Raw genomic sequence first — 27,667 nt, 5'->3', positions numbered from 1 at the left:
TTCCACTGGGATGAAAGTCAGGGGGGCGATGGGAGAGTTGTCTCAGATCGGGCTGGATATCAGGGGAGGCCTGAAAATCGATTTCAGCATCAGACATGTACCCAGTTCTGTCTCAGGAAACAGGATCACTGAGGGTACAGACCAAGGGCGTCCTAGGAATGTAAGTCCCCGTGAACGCTTCTCCTGCCAGGGACTGGCTTATGCTCATCTCATGGACTTCTTTCCAGCCACGCTCACTGCAGTCCTTAATTCTCCCTACTTGCTCCTCCTGATATAAGCCAACAACCCTCACTATGGTTTTGTTTAGTGTTTTATTGGTTGTTAGTACAGGAAAAAGTACACACATTACCAAGAACAGATTTGCAAAAGCTACTAAACTCACAAGTTACTTTTGAAAACAAATAAAGTAAAGCTTGTTTCTAGTCTGAACTGAAATGTGCACCAGGGCAGGCCTCACTTTTCACACGGTTGCCCACTACGGATGGACAAGGGGCTGGGCCCCAAGCTCTCCCACCGGTCAGGACACCTGGTGCTCCACTAGTCCTTGCTGGTCTTCCACAAGCAAGTCAAGGCCAGTCTACACCTCAGTGCGAACCCACAGGCATTCACTCTACTTCCTAGTACTCCACCATCTCAAGTAGGAAAAGTTGCCAACGTCACATTAATTGCTGCCTCACACTAGGAGTGCACCTCCTCTAAGATTCCCAAATCAGCCCTAGCACCAAACACACTGTTCTTGATGTCCCCTGATGGTCAGATAAATTGTATAAGAAGATGGTCCCGGGCAGATGTGTTCTCTTGTTCTGGATCATTCCTACCAGCATAGCATATAAATACCCCTTAGTTTCTCCCAGCTTAAAAATAAAAACAACATACTCCGTGTTGGCCTCCGCCCACCTTACACAACAGCCATTGCCACAGCCCAGTCCCTTCCCTGCCTGACTCCAGCCCAGCTTTCTCCCTGCACTCCACGTGCACCGCTCCTGACCAAGTCGCCGAGAACCTCACTTGCCAGATGAACTGTCAAGCCTCAGCTGCTTGTTTTATCTTAGCTTGAGCGGCATTCAACTTAGCTGCCCACTCCTCCCTTCCTAAAATTCTTTCTTTACTAGGCTTCCTTGGCATCAATCGTCTCACTCTGCAAGTACCCCGTTTCACAAGCTTGCTCCTCCTGCACCCTCCCCCACTTCAGGAACAGTCACCCTGTTCTTCCACTGCTCTGCTGAAAATCCTGTTTTACCCCGCCTGTCTGACTCCCCCACACCCTATATCTAGTGCATCAGGGGAGGCCTGCTTGCACTGCCACAGCCTGGGCCCGCACCCCACCTCACCCCGGAGCCCCGCAACAGCCTTCATCACACAACACAGGGCGGAACCCTCCACGAGGGCACCTGAGAGAGCCTTTGAAAATGCAGCGCGAAGCTTTCAGACTCTGTGTGGAAGGCTGCATGAGCTCCCACCTGGCTCATGACGGAAGTAAGAGCCCCTCCAAGGTCTAAATGGCCTACCTCCAACCTCGTCTCCTTCTGCCTTGCTCCAGTTCACCTGGCTCCGATCACTCTGTCCCTTGGCCATCCCCAGAGCAGGATCCTATATCTGCCACATGCTCCTTCTGACTCTCAAAGGCCAGGCCTGCCCTGACAGCCCTTTCCCACCTTCCTCAGTACATCCTTTTTTGGATACACTCATCACCATCTGATAGCTACTGCTACTTCTCCACCTCTAGAAGGTAAGCTCCATGAGGGCAGAGGCCTTGTGTTTCAGATGCTTTTAACAGTCTCCAGCCAAAGAGGAACTTAGTGAATAAATTCCATATTTGTTGAACGAATACATTTATGAAAGAGCTTGATACAGATAACTGTATCTGTGGGTGCTGCTAATGGTGACCATCAGGGTTCTAAGAAAACAGAAGTACAAAGACTGATGACCTGCACACTGCAAACACAGGAAAACACCAGGTGCGGTAGAAACATAGTCTGTTAACTGAGTTACCTTTTTCGTATGATGGCACATTCTCTTGCAACAATTTGCTGAGCTGCACTGCATTTAAATGTAAAAACCTCAGCTGTTCTCTCACCGGTCTCCCCTCCACGGTGGGGAACAGGAGGCTGCCGACACTGTTCCCTGGAATCGGCAGGCCAAGCCCTATTGCTAGGGTTGCAGCCAAGTCAGTCTGCTGAACGTGCTTTGGACGTCTGATGTCACCTAGAGAAAAGACAACGGTTTAAGTGACAGGCTCTCGAACATTGGTCATTCCCTCGACCTGCGATGACCATCTCTTCAGAGCATTCCATGTACATATATAGAGAAATAATCTCACTGGTGTTTACGTCAACAAATTTACTAACACTCATTCCATGGGGTCACAGGGCCTTCCCCAAAGTAGCATATGATATGTGGGAGAGATAGTAGCACAAGAAACTCGATACTGAGTGTCAGAGCCTGGGGTGGGCACAGAGAGAGCAGACAGCTCTGCAGATGCTGAGGGATGGTTGCCTTGGTGAGGACAACAGTCAACCATTCAGAGAGGTCCACAGAGCGCTGAGAAAGAGACACAGACATGCGCATCAGAAGGCACCTCTACCTGGAGAGAGTAGAATGAGGCTAGATTCAGCTGGACCGAGTTCTCTAACCAACTCCAACAGACAAGACATCTGCCTACCGATGGCCTGATTGAAGGGCTGGTCTTCTCACCAACCCTTACAAAGAGAATAGGTGCCACATCAGGACACTGATGCTTCCAAAAATACATCTGAAAACGCTCCTATCTTCATGAAAGAAGGTGTTGGTTGAAAGATGGGTTCTATACAGCATGATTTTTTTCCAGAAGGTCTTGACATCACTTCTGGAATGCCTTGTCTTTTCTCCACTCATGTGAAATGCCATCTTTTGTTACCCAATGCCCAGATCTACTGGGGTCTATTTTTGGCCTCTTGATTTTGCTCTACTGATTAGTGTGATTAGTTCTTGCCAGCAATATTTCGAGACCTGTACTTCTGTAATACTAATACAAGGCAGGCCACATTACATAGTGGGTTTTATGCTGTAGAAGAAGAGCATTTCATCAGAAGACCATTCTCTCCATGTAGCACCCAGGCCTTTTTCCATGGGCCCCAGCAATGTGCTCTGTACAGCTAAGCCACCTTCCACACATTCGATCAACAAATACTGACAAGACGGCCACTATGTGCCACTATTCTGGGCTTAAGGGATAGAATATAACAGAACACGTCAAGTCTCTCCCTTCATGGAGCTTACATCCTGTTGGCAGGAGGAAGTCAATAACATATACCTGCTCTGCCCTATGTGGAGGTCAAGCAGGGGAAGGATCTCCTTTCAGGACCCTCTGATGCTGGACTGGCCAGTTTCTCTTACCAGGAGGTCAGAACTCTGGGGGTGGAAAGTAGCAGGCTGGGGGGTATGTGAAATCACATGATACACAATTCAAAACTCCTTATTTTTCAGAATAATAAACACCTTAAGATGTACTTTTATTAAAATAACAAAAATTTACATGAATCTGTAGATAAAAATAAGCCTTTAAAGACCTATCAGGAAGGGTGGCATGAAGAGCTCTATGGGTCTGCTTGCCAGGAAAACAAGCATAACCGGTAAAAAAGATAAAAACCAACATCACCACAATGATTTATGGCTTCTGGAAACCATCTAGGGGCATACAGCAAATGAAGACATTTTCCCTAAATCTTACCTAATCTTTCCTAAGCTCGGTAAGAACAGGACAGTGTGAGACTCTTGAGGAACCATGATTCCCTCCTGCCCACTGGGCAGTTCAGTGGGACAGCCTCCACTCTGAGAGGATACAGCAAAGAACACGGGGCTCCCTGACTCACCCCTGGGTCCCTGTGAGGGCTCTGAGCTCTCCTGGGGAGGGACAGACTGACAGCATTGCCCATCCTCCTCAGCTATGTGGCATACAGGCTCAATCCCAGGTGAGTGGCTGAGGGCTCCCTTTTTCTGCCCAGCCCCATAGAGAATTTCTACCCCAGGCACAAAAGGCCAAAAATATTGGGGCCCACTCATCCTTACCCCAGTCTGCTTGTAGGGTGGAGGCTGCCCCCAGAAGAGGCTAGTGGAAAAGACCAGAAGCTACTACACAGACCCCTCTGAGAGAAAGGGACCACTGTCACCACCCATAAGTAGAAACCGTGGCTAAGAGACTTTGCTCCAGGCAGGCCATAGAACAGAGCAAAGCTCACCACAAAAGAACTGATTTTGTCTGAAACAGAAGGTGGTGAATTCAAGCCTAGGAATGCTCCTGAAAGCAGTGGAGATTTTGGAGGTGGGCAGCTGGAGGAAGCTGGTACCTTCACGACAGCCACAAGCTAAACCAGAGGCCAGCTGGGCACTCACAGAGAGGGCCAGGGAAGAAGACGACAGAAGAGTCAGAATCACCTCAGAGAATGGCCTCGAAAATGACCCTTCAAAGGAGCTCAAATACAAGATTAGATTGTGGGGCACATTTATTATAAGTTGTCAAAATCAGCTGGCAATGAGTAGAGCCTGACAGTGGGGTATGACAGCAACAGGGGCAATAGCCTAGCAAGCCATCACAGAGAGAGACAGGCACAGAGCATCACTGAGATGGCTGTCACCCTAGGAGGGCTGTGCCAGCATGGGAGAGACGGCCGACTTCATGCTGCGGGAGAGACTCCACCATAATGGTCTATGATGACAGCCCTGGGGGCAGGGTGGTGGGGGTGGGGGTCAGCATCCAGAGTTGTTACAGTATATTATCGGAGATGGTCAGTTTTCACTAAAAACTATGAGCAATTATGCAAATTAATAGGACAGTACAATTCAGACACAAGAAAAGGCAACAGAACTTCCAGGAAAGGGCCCAGATGCCAGAGTTTTGTAAAAGACCATCTTTCAAGCAGCCGCCGCAGACACATTCAAAGACCTACAGCAAACTATGCATAGACCATAAAGGTCTGATGACAGTGTCATCGAAAAGAGAGAAATTATAAAGAAAAGAACAAACGGAAACCATGAAAATGAAAACTAATAATTGAAATGAAAAATTCACTTAGTTGCAAAATAGGAGATTCTGAACTGGTAGAAGAATCACCAAATTTGAAGGCAGATTGATAAAAATGGTAAAATCTGAGAAACAGATAGAAACTTTCCCAAACTTGATGAAAACCATTAATCTACACATTCAAGAGGCTCGATGAATGCCAAGTTGGATAAACACAAAGCACACAGCCATGTTATAATGAAAGTGCTGCAGACAAGAAGGGAAGCCCAGTCACGCTGGGGAGGTCTCATCAGAAACCTGCAGCCAGAAGGCAGCAGGACCCAAAGGACTGAAAGAGGGAATAATGGTCAGCAAAACTCTTTTAAAAATGAAGCCAGAGGATCCCTGGGTGGCTCAGCGGTTTGGCGCCTGCCTTCGGCCCAGGGCGTGATCCTGGAGTCCCGGGATCGAGTCCCACGTCAGGCTCCCTGCATGGAGCCTGCTCCTCCTCTGCCTGTGCCTCTGCCTCTCTCTCTCTATGTCTCTCATAAATAAATAAAATATTTTAAAAAAAATGAAGCCAAAATAAAGACATATCAGATTAAAAGAACAAAAAAGAAACTACTCATTGCCAGCAAACTTGACTTATAAGAAATACTTAAATACTTGAAAACAAGTGACTCTAGATGTTAACCTTGATCCATAAAACAAGCAAAGAGCATCAGTAAAGTTAACTATAAAATTCTAAAACAGCATGAGAACACATTTAAAAAGCCACTATAGAAAACATATATATAGTTCTGTCCCTGGTTTGTTACACATAGAAATAAATGTACTGTATTTGGGGCGCCTGGGTGGCTCAGCCAGTGAAGCGTCTGCCTTTGGCTCAGGTCATGATCATGGAGTCCTGGGATTGAGCCCAGCAGGGAGCCTGCTTCTCCCTCTCCCTCTGCCCCACCCTGCTGCTCATGCTCTCTCTCTCAAATAAAATCTTAAAATAAAAAAAGGTAGTATATTTGACAGTAACAGTACAGACAAGGTAGGTGGAGCAAAGAAAACACCACCACATTCCAGGGGCACCTGGTGGCTCAGTCTGTTAAGTGTCTGACTCTTGATTTGGCTCAGGTCATGATCTCAAGGGTCCTGGGATGGAGCCCCAGGTTGGGCTCTCTGCTCGCTGGGGAGTCTGCTTGTCCCTCTCCCTCTGCCCCTCCCTCTGCTTGCATGCACTCTCACTTGTTCTCTAAATAAATAAATAAATCTTAAAAAAAAAACAACAACAAAAAACATCTGTCCACACAAAAACCTCCCAGACGGTCACAACAACATCATTCATAACAGCTGAAAAGTAGAAACAACACATGTCTATCAACTGATGAATGGATACATGACGTGGGCTATCCATTATGTGGCACAATAATTCAGCCTAAGAAAGGACGAAGTCCTGACATCCACTACAGCCTGGATGAACCCTGAAAACATTAGGCCAAATGAAACCAGCCAGTCACACAAGGCCATGTACTACAGGGTCCAATTACAGGAAATGTCCTGAAGAGGCAAATCTATAGAGATGGAAAAAAGATCTGCAGTTGCTGGCAGTGGGTGAGGGGGTGGGGGTGGGGGAGGTCAGTGGGGGTGCACTTTCCTAGAATGAATACTAACTCTGAGTGAACTACTTGCAGTGCAGTCCTGGCTCCTAAGATAAGCATAATGAGACTACTGAACACAACCATGCTTGACACAAGGAAACACATGACAAAACACTGGGAAGCTACTGTTGGCACTGAGGTCAGTCACCTGAACAACCCTCTCAGGTGTCCTGCACATGCAGCTGCTCTGGCTGTTTCTGGCAATGAACCCTGTCAAGCTTCCCAAGGAGAACATTTTAAACACCCATCTTGGAGATGAAACATCAGCACTTTAGCTCAATGACAACTGTCACACAGTCGTCTCTTTTGCTCCCCAGACTATAAGCTCCCCGAGGGCAAAGTTTGCCCACAGTGCCTGGCTCAGTGCCTGGCCCACCACAGGTACTCAGTACACCTCTGCTGGATCGAGTAGGAAGGGTGGTTCTGGCATAGGGCTCTCGCTCAGGCAGGGGAGCCACGAGAGACCCTACTTTGGGTACACAGTGAGGGAGAGCCAGGTGTACAAGGCTGGTGCTCTGGTGGGTAGTGTGTGCACTCACTGGAAGGCAGGCTTCGGTAAGACAGCTAGAACAGGAAGGCTCAGTTCCCAAGAGCCAATGACATATCTTAGGAGATCAGAGGTCCAAGAGGAGGAAGTGTTGCAAAAAGATGGAAGGAAATCAGTGGAGTTTCTTCCCCATTCAATTCTCACTCAAGTGGAAGATTCATTCATTCAACAAACCTTTTTGGTGCCCATCACATACCAGTTGATGTTCAGGCCCAAGGCAGGCCTGTACCAATGAACAAAACAGATTTGGTCCTGCCCAACCGTGGCATGAGGTGCACAGGGGAGGCGGCTGTTACACGCATCACACAAATAAGTCTATAATTACTATCTAAGCAAAGAACGAGGGCAGCAGGCATAGACTACTGTGAATGATGAACAGAGGGAAGGCAATGTAGTTTCATGGATGAGTGAGATGAGCTGAAACCAAGGATGAGTGGACAAGTAGGCCAAGAGGCTGATGATGCTGGCGTTGGGCACATGGGGAAGAGCTTGTCACTTGGAGAGCCCATGGAAAGGGCAGAGGCCGGGACACAGAGAGTAATGGTGAATATGGTTCAGGATGAAGCTGTGAGGCAGCAAAGGAGCCTCATGCAGGATTGTTACTTGATCCAAAGTTCAGCTACTGAAAGGTTTTATGTACGGGAGCTCGGGATGGTCTGAAATGTGGGGAGCAAGGGAGAAAGAGGGTGAAGGGGGATGCCCACGTTTCCACCTGGAAGAGTCACACCGAAGGGCCATTTGTTGGCAGGGGAATACAAGAGGGCAGATTAGACGTGAAGCTGTCACAGTTGCTCTCTACCTGTGGGAGACCCAAGTGGAGGCGTCAGACAGGCAGCTGAGTAGACAGTCTGGAGACTGGAAGAGAGGAGACAGCTGGAGGGATAAATCTGACAAGCGTGAGCCAATCATGGCATTTACAACCACGGGAGTGGACGAGATCATCTCAGGAGTGAATGTGGAATGAAACCAGGAGGCAGTCCAGGAAGTATGCCAGGCCAGGGAGCTAAGCCAGCAAAGACGACTAGATAGCAAAGTGAGAGGTGGGAGGACAACCAGACAAATGGGAGCTACCAGAACCCAGGGTCAGAAGCACCCAGTGGTACTAAAGGATCATGTGAGAGGAAGGCAGAGAGTGTCCAACTCAGAAATAACTGGTGAGCAAAGGCGAGCATGTTGTAAAGTGAGGAGGCGGAGGCCAGAGCTGCTCGTGTGTGTTTGGGGTGGAGAGCTGCAGGGTCTCAAGGCTGACAGGGCTCAGCTAGTTCTGCTCTGACTGATCCCATGACTCTTCGTTCAGAGTTTCAAAAGGTGGATCGTCTGTAAAAATTTCAATTCATGTTTCTTTTTTTTAGTGCACATGTGTTCAGATGTCTTGAAGCTACTGGTAATTTTTATTAACGGTTCAGATATCCAGGCAGTGACGTTCATACAATAAAATTCCTACAAAGAATATTTGTATTTTAAGAATTGGGGCAAGAAATGTAAACTCCACATCCTGGCTGCCCCTTGCCCATTAATTTTCATCTGTACACTGCTCAGGACATCTCAAACTTACACAACTTCTAAGAAAACAATTTTAAAAATTAGAATCAGTCTACAGAAAACAGATACATAAAATACAGTTTTAAAATAGTAAACATTCCTAAATCCTCACCAGGTTTTCTTTCAAATGCAGAACTGATTAAGATCAGGGCGGTGTTAAGCTCCTCCATGGAAGAGGCCCCATGACCGCCTGTTTCAGACATGCCGTGATCACCACAGAGAACCAGCAAATTGGGTACAAGAGTTTCTCTCTCCTACAAGGCAAAGGAAAAATTCCAATTGCATTTGGCCTGAGGAGAACACATGACCTTGGTAAGGAAACGACTTTAGATTTTGCCTTTACTTCATAAATAGTAACTCTTTGTAAATGAGTTAGATGTTTTTGTTTTGTTCTTTTACAGGTAGATCAAAGGGCTAAAGACAAATAATATCATAAAACTAACAGAATCATACGGAGGTCACGGAGCACAGGCAGGTACATTTAGGGCCTCTGAGGGCCGAGGATTGGGGCTTGGTTTCTGTCTCTGCCACTGCCGAGCTGGGATAGCCCAGGTGCACTCCTTGTCACGCCCATCTCCTCGGGCGTCACGGGGGTCACATGGGCCCGCCCCTCAGCCTGGGACACCAGCCAAGGGCCTCTGCTGCTCCTGGACGTGCAGCATGGTCTGCCTCGCCCCTGCTGTTCCTCACCCGGACACGCCGTCACAGGCGGCGTATTCTCCTCACCTCCCTTCAAGGCTCTGCTCTCATCTCACACAACCTGAAGGACAGCTGGCCTCACCATTCTACTGAGAATCACGATTTCTCTCTCAGAAGCTGTTCCCTCTTCCTGCCCTGTTTCCTGAGGCACCAGTCACTTTTCAGTGTACTTCTTATGGACTCGTCGATTATCCTCGTTTGTCCTTCCTAGCTACCGTATGAGCTCCGCGGATGCCTGGACAGATCAGTGATACAGAAGCCCTCACAAGCTAGTAGTTGGATGAAAAGGTGAATGGTGGACATGGTCAGAGCTGTAGGAGGCTGAGCCTGTGCTCTGTGCTTACAGGTGACCTGAGTGATGGTGGGTGTGGCGTTCACATAGGTCTCAAGTCCATTTCAGGAACTTGGTGTCTCCTAGGAGACGCTGGCACGGTGACACCCTAGTGCCGTGTGAGCCTCACCTCGGACAGCAGTGAGGTGTGGATCTTCATCAGGATGCTGTCCATCTCCCGGAGTTTATGCCCAATCAGAGGACTGCTAGGCCCAGAAACGTGGCCGATGTGGTCCAGCCCGAGGTAGTGGAGGATTAACACGTCCCAATCCCCTCTTTTTAATACTTTATCCAAATGCCTTGTAACATTATCATCCACCTGTAAAGGAGAAAAAGTATGTACGAAGAGCTTCCCTTATTTCCCTTGATCTGCACTCTCCAAGGAAAAGTGATCCAGTCCTTTTAAAATCTAGGCGTTCGTTAGGAAACAGGACTTAGAATCTGAAAAGACCAAAAAACCCTTCAACACAAACAGAGAAACCCATCATAAAAAAAGTTAAACAAATATTAGCATTAGATTGAGATTTCACTAGTACTGTTCTCACGTTTCTAGAGTACACATAGAACATACTACACAGGCAATTTAAATAAGTGTTGTTCTGTCGAAACCACTCTGAGGGATTCCTACTGGGAATTAACTAACACTAAGCAGGTGACCAGGTCACACAGGTGCCAGACTTCAGGTGACCTGTGGGGTGAAGCCGAGGGCATCTAAGTGCGTCCTGTGCGAAGGATGTTCTGGGAGGAGAGAGATATAGCTCTCAGCAACTAGTGGTCGAGCAGCCCCCGACAGAGCCATGAGCCTGGTCAGGCCTGACCACTCAGCCGGCCCACCTCCCTCTCACTGAAAAGTGTCTACGAAGGGAAGGGTCTCTGAGTGATGAGAGAGAGGACGGGGAAACTCACTGCTGCACGGTAACTGCTGCCTGCACAGAGGTTAACTTTACCAAAGGGTATTAACATGAGCAAGACTGTGAACGCCCTACCAGGCCCGGCAAACTGAGCTGGTGCGGGTTTGTCTCTGCTCCATGGGGCCTCCCTCTGCTCCCAGGTCAACTTTCTAACTACAGGTCTAATCATGCCCTTTGCCTTGTTGGAGACCAAACTCCCAGCACAGGGCAGTGCCCCTCAGGACCAGGCAACCCCCAGCTCACCATCTGTCCTCCCACTTCCCCACTGGGGACACTGATTGCCACAATAACAGAAGAACCTATAGCCTCAAGGATCCCAGGGAGGCCATGAAGTCCTCAGGCTCTGCCTCGCACAAATGCTGCCACCCCCATTTTGTCCACTTGGGAAGTCCCCACTCACTTCTGCAAACAGCTGAAATGGCTCCTTGCTGGGAAGCCCTTCGTGACTCCCCGTACCCCATCAACAGGTGCTCAGCTGCTCTAGGAGAGCTGTGCTCACACCTGTATCACATTAATGTCCCCGGGTTATAAGTGATTATGTGAATGCACAATTTCTACTATCTCTCCAAACTCCTCCCAGTATACTAATAAAGGCCACATACAAAACAACATTGCCTCTCACTAACAAGACTCTATCTAGTATGACAAAGTTTTCTTATTTTAAAAACTGACCTCTGTATAATCGGACACAAAGAATGAGGTTGTTCCATCATATTCCACAAAATGCTTTGGGAATAATTTTACCCATGTTTCATCTCCATAAAAGATAATTCTTTTTCCAGCTGCTTTTGCCTGTGTGATCACGTTGTCTTCTAGCAGTTCAGGGGAATTGAGGTTCCTGACAACATCGATGAAGCCGGGGAGGCTCCCTGTCATCAACGCCTGCAGGAGGAAACATTCAAGGAATTAGACTATAGAATCCAAACCATAGCACGGGAAGGGGTGTCAAAGATCATTTCATGGATGAAAGAGGAGAGCATAAAACTAGGATATTCCCAAAACTGAAGGCTGGGTCAGTGCTAGGACAGAGGGGAAAGCTGCACATAAATTCTGGCAAAACTAGCAAACTCGATCACAAAAGACTTGACTTTATTTCAGCCAATGAGAGGATGGAGGCGGCGGCTATGGGCAGCTGGACGATAGTGGTGGACTGAAAAGCTGTGGGTTACAGCAACTGAAGAAAATGGCAGTGGGGTATGCATTGAAAACGTGAACCTGTATATTCAACTTCCCATGAGGTGCTCACCTAAGCTTCACATCTGCTCGTGTGATGAGCAACTCCATGGGTTGATCCTACAACCTAGCAAATCTAATGTCCACTCTGTGTGAACAAGCATCCTCTCATGCACCCTGAGAGGAAAGCAGTCTCTAAGCAGGAACCCTCAGAAATTCTCATAGTAAACAGGCCCAGGGCTGCTGGTGGGACACCTCTGTTCTGAACACACGCACAAAGCACTGTAATTTCCGGGAGGTAAGGGTGGGTGTGACAGATCCTCATACCTTTCTGACTCAGAATTATGTCAACAACCTCCCTTGCTTTAGCACAGAGTCTAAGAGACCACAGTAATGGGCTACGCATCTCCTGTTAATCTGGAGTTATCCACAACAACCCATGACACTGGCACCCAGGGACTTATCTGTAATAAATAGAAATCTAGATAATACTAATTAATAGGCATAATAGTTTTGCCAAGACTTCTTTAACAGAAATGAAAAGAAAAAGCAGATATGAATTAACTTGACTTCTGGAATGCCAGAGGAGCTTGGCAAATCCTTTCCCCTAAGAGCAATGATAAAATAGGACAGAATTGCCCAAAAACGACCATTTCAAGACTTTGAAAACTCATCAAGGATATACAACAAATTGCAAAGTTTTTATCTAAGACAAACTACTGAAGCTCAGTAAGAGCTGTGAGTACCTGTGATGTTTTAACATAGGCCGCTCCCCTTCCCCTATCCCTGTGATGTAGCAGGAAATGGGGACCTGGAAGGGTCCACCCGAGTGGGGCTGCATGGAGAAGTCCCACGCCAGGGATGTGTTGAAAACAAGGAAGGCCAACATCACAGCTGCCTAAGGCATCAATGCTGTTTGTGGAAGAGACAAGCCCAACATTTAAAAACGGGATCTCAGTTAGGAGTGCCTAGTGGGCTCAGTCAGTTAAGCGTCCGAACCTTGATCTCAGCTCAGGTCTTGATCTCAGGGCCGTGAGTTCAAGCCCCATGGTGAAGCCTACTTAAAATAAAAAAAAAAAAAAATTAAAATTAGAAAATAAGTAAAAATGGAGTCTGGGGAATGACACAGGTATAGCAAATTTCTATAAACTCCCACATATTCCCGGCATCTGGAAAGCTGCATGTACACATGAGGCTGTGTGCTCAGGAGAGATCAGACAGTGCCTAGTTACCCATTCCTTCCAGCTGAGCAGGAGGCCCTACTCATGCAGAAAGTGACAGGGGAGGCTTACTGGTGCCTGGACAGTGAGTACTAACCTCACACAGGCCCCTGGAAAGGGTGGAAGGCCCACTGCATAATGCATTTAAGCACAGCCTCTGACCAGTCATTGGCTAACCACTAACTATGCTGTCCCAGGGGTGACCTTCTGAAAGATCAGTTTAAAAATAAAAACAAGAACTTAAAACAAAAATAAGCAGATACCAGTTACTGTGCACTCCAGCGGAGACAGACTCTACAGAATGAGTTTTGGCAAGTAATTACAGCGGCAAACCAACAAAACGGTGGCAACAACCACTACTCCTGGGGTGGGGTGAAGGATCAAAATCCAGAGCTGAGGTGGGGGTTGCACGGATATACCACATTTGTGAAATCTCAACAAACCGTACATATAAAAATGTCTGGACTACTTTGTATGAAGATTCTATCTCAGTGAAATTATTTTTTTAAAAGGACAGCCTTCCTTTCACCCCAAAATTCTACCACTTACAGGTAACCAGTTACGTTGGGTGAGTACCCTTTCATACCTTTTCCTGTATGTGTATGATCACAAATATACAAAGATACACATTTTTTAAATAAAAATGTTAAGAAACTATAGAAAACAATTCTGCAGCTTGCTTTTGTTTTCCAATTAATAGCATATCCTGAACCTTTCACCCCAGAAAACACAGAGCTACTTCATTTTCTTTTCAGGCAGCTACAGAGTATGCCAGTATTTGGACCAAGACCATTTTAATGGGCATGGACATGTATTTTAAAAAGCTTGCAGGGATCCCTGGGTGGCGCAGCGGTTTAGCGCCTGCCTTTGGCCCAGGGCGCGATCCTGGAGACTCGGGATCGAATCCCACGTCGGGCTCCCGGTGCGTGGAGCCTGCTTCTCCCTCTGCCTATGTCTCTGCCTCTCTTTCTCTCTCTCTCTATGTGACTATCATAAATTAAAAAAAAATAAAAATAAAAAATAAAAAGCTTGCAACAAAAGTGCCATTTGAGCTGAGACCTGAAGGCTCATGTGTTGACTAGGCGAGGGGGAGGTGCGCTGGGGCTTTCCAGGGGGAACACAGCAAACTGTGAAAGCCCCACATCCAAAAGAGGGCAATACACTTGGGGTAGGTGTGATCTATGTGGATGAATGGCCCAGGAAGAGGGAGAGCAACTCAGATGAGGGCAGAGAGGTAAGCAGGGACAGGACCGTGCAGCCTCGAGGCCTGGGTTAGTAGGTCGATATAAACTAGTGCAGGGTTTGAAAAGGAGACAACTTGGTGTGTTTGGACAGGACCTGGGCACAAGGAGGTGCTGGGAGATTTTACAGTCCTGGCTGGAGACCACAGCAGATTGGACTGGGGGAGCCAGCAGTGCAGGGTCTGGCTCAGTGTTGAGAGTACCTGTCCACCTCATTTTTTTTTTAATATTTTTTTCTTTATTTATTTATGATAGTCACAGAGAGAGAGAGAGAGAGAGAGAGAGAGAGAGAGAGAGAGAGAGAGGCAGAGACACAGGCAGAGGGAGAAGCAGGCTCCATCCACCGGGAGCCTGACGTGGGATTCGATCCCGGGTCTCCAGGATCGCGCCCTGGGCCAAAGGCAGGCGCCAAACCGCTGCGCCACCCAGGGATCCCCTGTCCACCTCATTTTGTATGAAGAAGAGGTCATCATCAATCTTTACATTTTTACGTGATAGACAAAAGCTGGGGTTGCAGATTGCTTGAGTTCGCCTTGCCCTGATTACTAGTACAGAATCTCCTCATATGTTGACTTGCCATTTCAATGTCTTCCTTTGTGGATTTCTTTATATCCTTTGCCATTGGATTGTTGTCCTTGGCCAGATTCTCTTTACACATCATGGGCCTAACCTCTTGTTTGTGATGTCAACTGTAAATAATTTCCCCAGTCTATCATTTGTCAGTTGACTTAGTTTATAGTGTTTTCTGGGGCACCTGGGTGGCTCAGTGGTTGAGCATCTGCTTTTGGCTCAGGGCGTGATCCCCGGTCCTAGGATCGAGTCTCTGATCCCCAGATCACAGGGAGCCTGCCTCTCCCTCTGCCTACGTCTCTGCCTCTCTCTCTCTCTCTCTCATGAATAATAAATAAAATCTAAAAAAAAAAAGTGTTTTCCATCACATAACAGTTTTCTGTTTCCATGTGGTCTAATCTGTCCATCCTTTTCCCAGGGGCTTTTATGAGGTACTTGCCTCCTTCTCACACTAGGCTGTGTTCCCATTGACATTTTCGAGGAGGGCAGGGACTGCTTGGTACCCTTTACCCCAGGAAGCATGCAGGCAGCTGGGAGCCCTAGGAAGTCTACGTGAGAGCCCAAGTCTGCCATCACCTTGGGGGTCTTCCTGTGGTTGTTGTGGCCTTGGGAACAGTTGTTTCTTGCCCTCTGAGAATGACGGAGGGCTCTGCAGAGACTACTGGAAGAGGACGTGGCCTGGTCACCATATTCGGCAGTAATGCCACATAACATGCTATGACCAATGGAGGCTCTGGAACCAGACATACAGAGGCCTAGGCTCAGTTTCTAAGGCCACTGTGTGGTTTCACCACTTCAAGCCTGTTTCCTCATCTGGAAAATGGAAAAGATGGCAGTGCCTGCCTCACACAGCCTAGGTCACGGGGCTGTTGTGACAGCACGTGAGATAATGCCTGTGCTCTGTGCTCACCACACTCAGTTGGTCAGTACCTGGCTCCTTATTGTGGGGACTATAAATTCCCTGAAGAAAGGAAAAGCATTCACAAATTAGTTTGTGAGAAAGTGCAATGAGAGGCATTAGCCTTGAGTTGTTAAGATCAGTGTGTCGTGACAACCGCATCAACACCTCAAGATTAATGAACTCCTTTCCCTAATGGGAGACAAGGTACGGAACACACTCCTTAGTCAACACTACTAAATCCTACCAAATTCTAGAGCTGTGTAATCCTAACTCCAGTATGTAGTTCCTGTTCCAGCTCCCCCTCAATGGGGAATGAGGAGCCAGAACCTGCAAAGGACTGAAAACAAAATAAACAAAATGAAGCAAAACACTGGTTTTGTGTCATGCAATGACACAAATGGGCTGGAGGTGGGAGGCCCTAAGAACCACAGTAGCCAACACGCAGGTCTGAACACAGCCTGGAGCCTGCACGCCCACTTACACACTTTCTTACTAACCTGCGCGGATTCCTAGTAACACATTCTTACCTGAATGAAGGAGGAACCAGTTCCTTCCACACTTCTGATGACAGATGAAGAAATCAGCACTCCTGACGGCGAGGAGCCTGGATGCCTTTCTTCTAGCTTTCACAAGACTGGTCTCAGTAGCATGAGCACTCTTGAGAGGCCATCCCTGAGCTTCTTGATTAAAGGTGCCCCACTCCTCATCACTCTGTCATATTCTCCTCCCTGATTCCTCCCACAGCACTTACCACTTTCTGACACTATCTTATTTGTATATGTACATATTTTCTGTCCCCTCAATCAGAAATTAAGCTCCATGAGGTTAGGACATCTGCTAACTTGCTCTTCACTGAATGAATCCCTCTTATCTAAAACATGTGATACTCAGAAGTATCATGTGATACATAGAAGATGCTCAATAAATCCCTGCTGAGTGAAGGACACACTACAACCAAAAGTTACAAAGAGTGGAAAACTCAAGAAAGAAGTCAATGAAAGATGCAGTATTAATCCTTTCATTCCCAGACTGTTTTATTCATCTAGTAAACATTTACTGGGTACCTACTAAATACTGCCCCCAAGCTTTCAATCAAGAAGTGGTTCCTTCTCACCAAATAATGTGTCACATAAGGCTCAACCACACATTTTTTTTTTTTTAACCATACTAGCAACATGTCCCTTTCTGACTCCTCCCCTTTACTCATCCTTCCAGTTTAAACTTGAATGTAATTTCCTCAGGCAGGCTTTTCTGACCCTCAATCGAAATTGAGCCCCCCTTCCACCCCACCCAGTAATGAGCATCACACCCTGTTCTTTCTCATCATACATCAAACCACACTTTAAAACTACAAATTGGGATCCCTGGGTGGCGCAGCGGTTTGGCACCTGCCTTTGGCCCAGGGCGCGATCCTGGAGACCCCGGATCGAATCCCACATTGGGCTCCCGGTGCATGGAGCCTGCTTCTCCCTCTGCCTGTGTCTCTGCCTCTCTCTCTCTCTCTCTCTCTCTGTGACTATCATAAGTAAATTAATTTTAAAAAAATTATAAAAAAAATAAAACTGCAAATTGATTTACTCATCTTTTAATGGATATGTTTCTCGTGACTAAAAGCTCCATAAAGGCAGATATTATTTTCTCCCAACTGCACACCTGTTACAGTACTGCCACACAGTAAGTAGTTGCTTAATAAATAGTTCTTGAGCCAATCAACACGGCTTTACTCTCTTTTTTTTTAAAACCATAGTTTGTGGGTAAAGCACTATGCACTTTCAAGCCACACTCACTAGGCTGAACACCTCAAAGTGACTTATTAGTAGAAACAGTCATACCTGTTGAGGCCGGATCACACAGGTGTGCTTTTTATTTATACCACAGTTGTGAACAAGTCATTTAACTTATCTGACTTTGCTTTCTTATCCATACAGTCAAGAGACTGAACTAGATTAATCCTAAAGTCTTCTTTCTGGAATGTATGTGGTGCACTGATGATTAAAAAAGAGACCAGGCTAGCAAGGAGGGCACCATCGTTTGGTTTAGGCTGCCCCGAATGATCTGGCTCTGATTAAGCTCTACGCTTTCCATGACGTGTGAACGTTGGACTACTTGACAAGCAACACAAATCAAGGGTCTCAGTTCTATCCTATCTTGTGAGCTTTGTCAGCATTTTACTGCCCCAGCCAGGTGTATAGCACTCGACTAATTTCTTCCTAGTTACGACTGGGACTCCAAGTAAAGGAGGAGAGAGAGCCGAGCCACCACTGACAACACATTTAGTCAAGCTGTTTACCTTGATTCGAGGCATCGTAACTGTAGGCAGCTTTGCTTCGGCCACAAAACTGTGAGATGCTCCTTTTTCCACAAGGTAAGTTGTGTAGGGCATAAATTTCACACCCTTGGAGCCGAACACAAAATCATCTCTCAAGCCATCTATTAGCATAATAACAACTTTTTTGAAGAGAGGTGGTGGGAGCTTGGTCCAGTTGGAACTGGCTCCTAAAAATGTTTGAAAGGATAAAGAAAATGGAGTTTTAAGTTGTATTTAGCACCCGAGCACCTTATCATCTGTTTCTGGGCTACTTCTCCAGCACATATGTTGCGCCATGTACCCAACCCGACCCAGGGACAAGGACCTGTTCCTGGCAGACAGCGGGGGGGGGGGGGGGGGGCAAGCTGAAGGAGCCCCAGCCTTAAGCAGTATTAAGAATTAAGCCTTTCGCTCGGGCAGTCCCGGGAAAGGGAAGGCCCTTCCGAAGGTGCGGGAGGTTGGACATTCAGGGAGCTCGATTCTAGACAGCGCGGCAGCCGGCGGAGGGCCCCGGCCACACGGTCCGCGGCTGCTACTGCGTCCTGGTCAAGCACGGGAGCGGCCCTGGAGGGGTGTCCTCGAAGGAAGCGCGGAGGGGCAGCAGGATCCTGCCCCCGCTGCGACTTGCTGGGCAAGGAGGCGCCTCGGAGAGGCAGTGGCCCGAGGGCCCGTCCCGGGAGGGGGGCAGCAGGCGGACCACGGCAGGCCCGGCGGGGCCTCTCTGGGCGGCGAGCGGGAGGAGGGCGCCAGTGTGGCCGGCCCTGGCCGGGGGCTGCGCGGCGGCAGGGGCCCGGCAGAGGGCCCTCGGGAGCCCGAGAAGCCCGGGGCCGCGGCCCCCAGGGAGCGTCCTCCGGCGGAGGCGGGGTCCGGGAGCAGAGCCGGCGGCGAGGGGTTCGTACCGGCCGAGGGTTCAGGCGCCGCGGGCTCTGCCCGCTGCTCCGCCCCGGAAGAGGAGCGAACCGGGGCCGGGAAGAAGCCCCGGAGGAAGAGCGCGACGCCGAGCACCTCGATCGCCACGCAGCAGGCGGCGAAGGCCCCGGAGCCCAGCCGCATCGCGCCCGCGCAGGGGAAGGACCCCGGGACGAGCCCGCCGCCACCAGCCGCCGCGGAGCCGCCCCTCCAGCCGCGCGAGCCTCCCGCAGAGCACACGCCCGCTGGGGCGTCGGCACGTCGGCACGTCCGCCGTCGCGCCGGAAACACGCCACGGGGCGCGCAGCCCCGGCGAGCACTTCCGGCCCGGCGCTCGCGGAGTCCCTCGGGCCGCGCGGCCCCCCGGCTCCGTTCCGGCCGCGGCCGGCGGGTGGGCCCGGGAAGGCCGGCGACGCGCGGGGCCGCCTGCGAGGGGCTGTCCTGCGTCGGCTCGGCGCGGCCCGCGGGACTGACCCCGGCCCAGGTGGCGCCCGGAGCCGACCCCCGGGGTCGCTCCGTGTGGGCGCCCGGCCGGGCTGCGGCCCCGCGGCTTCGGGGCTGGCTCGGCGGAGGAGCTGGGCCCGGCTGGGGCTCCGCGCCGCTCCGTCCCACGTGGGCGCCCCGAGCCTCCGGCCGCCGTCTCGGGTGCGCGCCCGCCGCGGGCCGAGCAGCCCCGAGCAGGGCCGCCGTCGGCCCCGGGGCAGACCCCGGCAACCCGCGTGGCTCTTCGGCGCCCCAGGGCGTGGGGGCTCCCGGGGCTCAGCTCGGGGCACCCCGGGTCGCCGCGGGGCTCAGCTCGGGGCGCCTCTTCAGTGCCCCAGGGGGGCACCGGGGCTCAGCTCAGGGCACCCGCCGAGAGGAGAGCTCTCAGCCGGGCTCAGCCTGCCCTTGAACAAACCCCTCCCGCAGGAGAGCCCTTGTCTTCCGCGGCAGCGTGTCCCTGCAGGACCTCGTGGTGACTCGCGGTACCTAACAGTGTACTTGAAGAAGGGCTTTAAAAGGTGGGAGTCAGAAGAAGGTACTAACCTAAAAAATGAAACCGCCAGTTATTTTAGCAGCCAAGTAGGTGTATTCTGAAATCGCGGAGAATTGCCATGCAGGACAAGCAAGCTACAGCAAAACCATGAAGAGGCTCTTACATTTCTTTTTTTTTTTAATTTTTTTTTTAATTTAGTTACGATAGTCACAGAGAGAGAGAGAGAGAGAGGCAGAGGGAGAAGCAGGCTCCATGCACCGGGAGCCCGACGCGGGATTCGATCCCGGGTCTCCAGGATCGCGCGCGCCCTGGGCCAAAGGCAGGCGCCAAACCGCTGCGCCACCCGGGGATCCCTACATTTCTTTCTTTTTTTTTTTTTTTCAAATTTTTATTTATTTATGATAGTCACAGAGAGAGAGAGAGAGAGAGAGAGAGAGAGAGAGAGAGAGGCAGAGACATAGGCAGAGGGAGAAGCAGGCTCCATGCACCGGGAGCCCGACGTGGGATTTGATCCCGGGTCTCCAGGATCGCGCGCGCCCTGGGCCAAAGGCAGGCGCCAAACCGCTGCGCCACCCAGGGATCCCGATCCCTACATTTCTTATTTCACTTTTAAAGTAGGCTCCACCAGCGCGAAACCCGCCAGGGCTTGAACTCACAGATACTCTTTCTCCTCTACGCCTATGAGCCGCTAGGACTCGCAGGACTCGCCTGTGGCCACACGTGCACTAGACGTTGAGCTAGAGTGTTGCTTTCTTGCTTCTCACGTTGGGCTCTAAAAGACAGTTAGGGACCCCCTGGTGGCCCAGCGATGAGCATCTGCCTTGGCCCAGGGCGTGACCCCGGGGTCCCCAATGGAGTCCCACGTCGGGCTCCCTGCAGGGGGCCTGCTTCTCCCTCCGCCTGTGTCTGCCTCTCTCTCTCTGTCTCTCTGTCTCTCATGAATAAGTAAAATCTTTTTTTAAAAAAATCAAATAAAATAAAAAAATAAAAGATGAGTGAAATATCTACCTGGTCACTGATTATTTCAATTCCAACTCAACCACAGTCAAGGATTTTGGAAGGTCACAGATCATGCAGAGTCCTTCCACTCTCCTACCTGGGAAGGGTGCCACCGGCCCCACTCTGCCTGTGAAGCCTCAGGTTCTAGCACAGCCCTGACCCACAAGGGTCATTAGATGCGTGGATTGATACAGGTCTGGTTTCAGGGGCCTACCTGCTCCCCTGTGTAGCCTCCTTGGGGGCTGGTGGGCCCTCCTGGCACTGGTTGGATTTCATCCCATCTGAGTGATCAGTAGTAGATAGTCAGGTCTCAGAAGGACAGTCTTGGTCTCTAACCCTCCAGGCAGGATCTGTGATCCTCCAGCTCAGACCAGCCTGGGTCTTGACAATCCCCATGGCCAGTTACTAAGCGGACTGCTCCTGGCACTGTAACAGGTCCATGGTTAGTGTAGACAGCCCCCTGGGAAATTTCCATTCCCAACAATGGCATAGTTGCTTCTTCAGCAAGTGGAAGAGCATCTTGCCATCATGACAGGACAGGAAGAGCGTTGGATGGGTGGCTGCAACCCATGATCCTAAGTGAACCCCTTCCTTCCCTGGGTTTTATTTTTCCCCGCTCTGCCGTTGGCCATCAGTAATGTGTAATCCGCTGCTTTCCCAGCCCAGAATCTGTTCTCACATCCACATCCAGGATCTCAGCTCTCCTTTGGAAACCACATCTCACCTGCCTCCCATCCAAACAGTTCCAGGGGGGCAGACCCCACATTCCATCCGCCTTGAAGATGGGCATATGATCTAAGTCTAGCCAACCCCTTGCTCCATCCTTTGGGTGCTTTGGTGACTTCAAGGATGAGAATGTGACTGAAGCCAGGTCAAAGACACTTAAAACCGTGACTTTTCATGGAACCCAAGAGAAAGAGAAACCCTTCCCTGTAGAGTGGACACTGAGTGGGTGTCAGCCTGGAGTTGTTGGAGGCCCCAGATGCAGTGAGAGAGACTGTGTCTGTGAATGGGGCCACCCCAGAGCACTCAGCAGGTTGGAAGGTTGGAGATGGCTCAGGTCATATTGTGAGAGCGTGAGCCCCTGGGCCTGCCAGGTCCAAACCCACTCTTAACTTGCCTCTTGAAAGCATTCTTTTCCACCACTTAAAAATATTTATTTTACTTCGGTAAGTGTGTCCAGTTCCTTTCAACCCCAAAATTCCCAGCTGACATATCAGGAGCAGCAATCCCTGAGACTCCCTGTGCCCAGTGTCCTCATGGGGCGAGGCCATGGTCCGGAAGAGGGAGACGGTGAGTGGAGTCAGGTCTCGGGGGGGGGGGGGGCTGCAGAACAGCCCTGCCCCTGTCCCTTCCCTGTCTTGGGAGAGGAATACCCCCGAGGAGGAAAACCCCCAAGCATCAAGCAGCAAGAGGAGAACCAGCAGGAGGAAGAGGCCACTGGATGGCTAATTGGTCAGCTTGGTTTTTCCTTTTTTTAGGGTCCAGTCTGTCAGTGTGTATTTTTACTAGGAAGTCACCCGCGGTTTCCTGTTCGTTATGATAGGTTTTTCTTCCATTTGACGTTTAATTTCTTTCTAGTTTTCTATAGAATTGTCACAATGAACGGACATTGATATGTTATTTTTAACTAAAGTCCATATTTTATTCAGGTTCCCTCTGTTCTACCTTCTGTTCCAGTGCCCCTTTCCTGCTCATGTCTCTTTGGACTCTTCTTGGCTCTAACAGTCTCTCAGATGTGCTTTGTTTCGATGACCTTGGCAGTGCTGAGGAGGCCTGGGGAGGCATTTTGTAGAAAGTCTTGCATTGGAATTTATTTTCCTCATGATTAGACCGGGATTATGGGTTTTGAGGAAGCAGATCGGGGAGGTAAAGCGCTCCGTCATCACTTTATAACAAGGGAGCGCTTGTTGCTGTCCGTGTTAACAGTGGTCCCCTGGCCGGGGCAGTGTTGGTCAGGCTTCCCCAGAGAGGAGTTACTCTTTCCCCCGTACGCGTACAGTGTGTCTTCTGGAGCAGGGAGACGCTGCACGGAGCCCACACTTTGGGAGAGGGGAGATAGCCCTACCTCCTCGATGACTGTCTACATCTATTATTTGGAATTCTTATAGGAAAGGTCTATTCAGTCCTATTTTGTAAAAAAAAAAAAAAAATTAAAAAAACTATGTAAAAAGTGCAGCTGAATAATTTAAAAGATTTCAATGGCTTCATTGAGCAGTTCATTAGTTGGGCAACACCCCATCTAGCAAATAGAAAGGAGCTCCTTTGAGCTGCAGGGAAGGGAAAGTTTTTAAAGGAAGGGAGGGGATTGAAAAAAGGAAATTGTTAGAAAAGGATGCATTATTTTAGTCAAGGTCCTCCTCCTAAGGGGAACAGAAGGGGACATTCAGTACATTTTCCAAATTGACTTGTTAAAAGTTTACATGGAGATGGGTGTGTGTGAAATTGCAATTAGGTTAGGTATTATGCCCTGATTTGCTAACAGGGGTCTCTTAACATAAGTGACTCCATCTGGGGCCTGTGGTTTTCTTTTTAAGAAATCATTTATTTTGGGGGTGCCTGGGGGGCAGAGTTGGCTAAGCGTCTGACTTTTGGTTTCTCTCTCCATCTCCCTCTGCCCCTTCCCCTGCTCTATCTCAATTTCTCTCTATCTCTCTCAAATTAAGAAATCTTAAAAAATGAAATAATTTATTTTTTTACCCCTGTGGACACCAGCATAGTCATTTTAGGCTGTCGGTTACACTCCAGCACTCCAGCATTTGATCGCTGGTTCATTCCTGTGTTGGTTGTTCAGAGTGTTTCCCATTGGCTCCTGTTTTCCATTGACACCATTTCATCTTTGTGGGGTTTTTCTTGGTACTTCCTTGCTTTCTGATACTTTAAGATTATCTTGACTCCTATATTTACTGTCTCAATCCTAGTTTCAGTAATTTCTTCCAGGAGCCTTGGCTCCTTTTTTTAGAGAATGGAATTAAAAACTTACGGGATCCCTGGGTGGCGCGAGCTAAATGTGCTCAGTGGACGATGCACGGAATCTATGCGTATATTCTAACCTAATTATGTTGAACTGTCTGTATCCATATTAAGCTAAAGATGAGTTTATGCTGATTTCCTCAACCCGATCCACCACCACATGGATATTGTGATCTTTTCCCTTTGCTGATTTGTAACTTTCTACTCCAACAGCGAGAAGCCCGATTCTCACCACCTGCCATTTATTTAATTCATTACTCTGTTCCAGATTACAGATATGCTGCTTTCAGAACTGTTAGCTACCACCCTGAGGAGAGAGAGCTTTATGGAACAGAGACGACTGTTGATGTACAGTACATTTTTCCTTTAGTCTCCAGATGCCATTCATTTCCAAAGTTACTTAGGTCAGCATCTTTTCCCATACAACCTACAGTGAGTTTTTTCCATACATTTCTAATACAGTTAGATTGTTTGTGACATTCTGTATTCCACTGAAGGGGAGGAAGACATTTCTCTCTGTTCAAGTTTCTTCTAGCTGGACTAGGAAATGAATTGACCTGAAACAGATTAATGGGAAGAAAACAACAGCAACAACAACTACAAAATGTAATCATGTGCATATGGAGACCCAATAATAAAATTGAGACCTAAGGAAATGACCAAGGCAGTTCTTATACTTTTTGGATAAAGAGAAAATAAACCTGTGAGGAATTCACAGGACAAAGAAAACCTTGGGAGCTTCAATTAAGGAGTTCTAAACAAAATTTGGGCTGGGGTAGTAAATTAGTAAAAAGTAACACTGGTTGTTTATATAGCCTCTTCAGCTCTAAATTTCCCATCTCTGGTGATAAGGAAGTCTCTTGACCTCCTGGTACAAAGAGATCTTCAAATGGGAGGTTGGTTTCCCGCTTGCAGGGGGACAGAGGAGGGTCTAAGTGTCCCTGTTACATAGGTTGTCTCCTAAGTAACTTTAATTTAAAACAATATGTTAATGCATCACATTTGGGCACATTCTGCCCTTGGCCCCCTATCATCCTGCGACACTCCCACATCATAAATAATTTTAGTAGATTATGATTTACTCTTTGGGATGCGAAAATGGGTTTTGACACAGTGGTAGGTATGCATCAGTAAAGTATTGTGTGGAATACTTCAACCCTCCACCCCACGATCTTTTTATCATCTCTAGTTTTGCCTTTTCCAGAATGTCCAATAAATGGGGTCATACAGTGTGTAGCCTTTTCAGACTAGATTCTATCACTTGGCAAAATATATGTCTTTGTATGGTATAATTGCTCATTCCTTTGTATTGCCTAATAGATCAATTGAAGAAAAACAAACAGAACAGCCATACATCATGTATACATGAGAGATAACTAGGAAAACAGAGTGACTCTCCAAAGTGGCCCCAACCATCATTCCGTATACCACCTTAGCTGAAGACCAAAAGATTTGGGGTGGTGGAAAAGCTAGTTAAGGGACATCATCAGACCAAGCACAGTAAAAGAGAGTATGCCTGTTATGCAGATTTAAGCGTGTGCCTTCTTTTTTTGATGAGCGTTTTGAGATTTAGTCATTTTTCTGTTCTTGGTACAGGGAGGGAGGTACCCTTACAAATGGATCTTTCTTTACACAAAAGTGTAAATTTTGCTCACCAAATGACAACTTCTATCTGGTTTTCAGAGATTCTTCTGTGTCTACCATTTCCTGAAATTAAGCAGCCCAATTCATCCTTGTGCCAAAGAGATGCGTTTTGGCGTGATGTGTTCTGATTCCCTCATATGCATGCTCCCATTTGTTTACGGATTCATCTGTTAAAGGACATCCTGATTTCCATAAGTGTTTAATCATTACATATAGAGCAGCTGTGCATAACTGCATGCTAGTTTTTTTGGAAATATTTGTATTCAAAGCAGTTGCCTAAATGCTGTAAGTGCAATTGTTGGATCCTAAGGTAAGATTTATTTGGCTTTGGAAAAAACAGCCAAACCGACTTCCAAAATGGCTGTATGTGAATTCCCCCAGCCATGAAGGACAGTTGCTGTCATTCTTCATCCTCCAGCAATTGGTTTATTTTTTTGGAGTTTAGCATTTATAATACGTGTGCAGTGCTACCTTATCGTTGTTTTAATTTGTAATTTCTTTTTTTAATTTGTAATTTCTTAATAATGATGTCGAGCATAGTTTTTGTATGCTTAGTTATTATCTGTGCATCTTCTTTGTCTAGGTGTCTACTCAGATCATTGCCCATTACTAAGTAGGTTATTTTCTTATCGTTGGGTTCTGATAATTTTTTGTATATTTTGAATATGAATCTCATACCAGGTATATGTTCGGCAAACATTTTCTCCCAGTTTGTGGCTTGTCTTTTGGTTATCTGAGCAAGGTCTTTCACAGAGTACAAGTTTTAATTTTATAAACCTCATGGTATCATTTCATTGTAGATTGGTTTTTGCTGTTGTGCATTAACAGACACATGAAAAAATGCTCAATATCACTTGGCAGCAGATAAATACAAATCAAAACCACACGGGATACAGCCTCACACTGGTCAGAATGGCTAAAATTAACCACTCAGGAAATGACAGATATTGGTGAGGATTTGGAGAAAGGAGTACCCGCTCACACTGTTAGCGGGAATGCAAGCTGGTGCAGTCACTCTGGAAAACAGTATCCTCAAAGAGTTAAAAATAGAGGGATCCCTGGGTGGCGCAGCGGTTTGGCGCCTGCCTTTGGCTCAGGGCGCCATCCTGGAGACCCGGGATCGAATCCCATATCGGGCTCCCGGTGCATGGAGCCTGCTTCTCCCTCTGCCAATGTCTCTGCCTCTCTCTCTCTCTCTCTCTGTGTGACTATCATAAATAAATAAATTTTAAAAAGAGTTAAAAATAGAGCTACACTACGACACAGAAATTGCATTACTAGGGATTTACCCTAAAGATATAAATGTAGTGATCTGAGGGGGCACCTGCACTCCAATGTTTATACCAGTAATGTCCACAATAGCCAAACTGTGGAAAAAGCCCAAATGTCCATTGACAGATGCCTGGGTAAAGATGTGGTATATAGATATACAATGGTGTACTACTGAGCCATCAAAAAACAATGAAATCTTGCCATTTGCAATGATGTGGATGGAACCAGAGGGTATTATGCCAAGTGAAATAAGTCAGTCAGAGAAAGACAATTATCATATGAATTTACTCATATGTGGAATTTAAGAAACACAACAGGATCATAGGGGAAGAGAGGAAAAAATAAAACAACAAGATGAAATCGGAGAGAGAAATAAAGCACGAGAGACTCTTAACTCCAGGAAACAAACTGAGGATTACTGAAGGGGAAGAGGGTGGGGGGATGTAGCTGGGCGATGTAATGAGCGCTGGGTGTTTTATAGAGGTCATGAATCATTGACCTCTACCTCTGAAACCAATAATACATTATATTTTAATTAATTGAATTTAAATAAAATAAAAAACTCATCACCAAGCCCAAGGTCATGTAGATTTTCTTTTATTATTTTTATTTTCTTTTTTTATTTTCTTTTATCATTTTATAGTCTTGCATTTCAAATCCATCTACAAATTGAGTGGTTTTGGTTTAAGTCGTAAAATAGTGTCTGAATTTCATGTCCTTCCAAACTGTTTCCAAGTAGTCGTTCTTTAAGTGTTTCTGGAGAGATCAGGGGAGAGTGGGCTCCGTTTTGGTTAGAAATTTCCCCCAATTTCATGAATTCAGCT

At 47.8% G+C, this 27,667-nt stretch overlaps 1 protein-coding gene across 2 annotated transcripts in view; it reads right to left on the bottom strand.

Moving 5' to 3' along the window:
* Positions 1–19,252, bottom strand: part of PIGG (phosphatidylinositol glycan anchor biosynthesis class G) — a 37,603-nt gene extending 18,351 nt beyond the window's left edge. Inside the window, exons 1-6 of one of the 2 annotated variants that reach the window (XM_055326151.1) lie at positions 18,970–19,252; positions 18,053–18,258; positions 11,330–11,539; positions 9,877–10,065; positions 8,829–8,970; positions 1,993–2,205 (exon numbers count right to left, since the gene is read on the bottom strand). In XM_055326151.1, coding sequence (XP_055182126.1) covers positions 1,993–2,205; positions 8,829–8,970; positions 9,877–10,065; positions 11,330–11,539; positions 18,053–18,258; positions 18,970–19,123 — 1,114 coding nt within the window. In that variant the 5' untranslated portion in view covers positions 19,124–19,252. The remainder of the gene's footprint in view (positions 1–1,992; positions 2,206–8,828; positions 8,971–9,876; positions 10,066–11,329; positions 11,540–18,052; positions 18,259–18,969) is intronic. The other variant, XM_055326150.1, reaches the window with a different exon arrangement.
* Between the last annotated feature and the right edge of the window lie 8,415 nt (positions 19,253–27,667).

This window comes from Nyctereutes procyonoides, unplaced genomic scaffold, assembly GCF_905146905.1.
Source record: "Nyctereutes procyonoides isolate TBG_1078 unplaced genomic scaffold, NYPRO_anot_genome, whole genome shotgun sequence".
NCBI classification, from domain to species: Eukaryota; Metazoa; Chordata; class Mammalia; order Carnivora; family Canidae; genus Nyctereutes; species Nyctereutes procyonoides.
The sequence above is the reverse complement of the archived record's forward strand: the minus strand, read 5'-3'. Positions and strand labels throughout refer to the sequence as shown.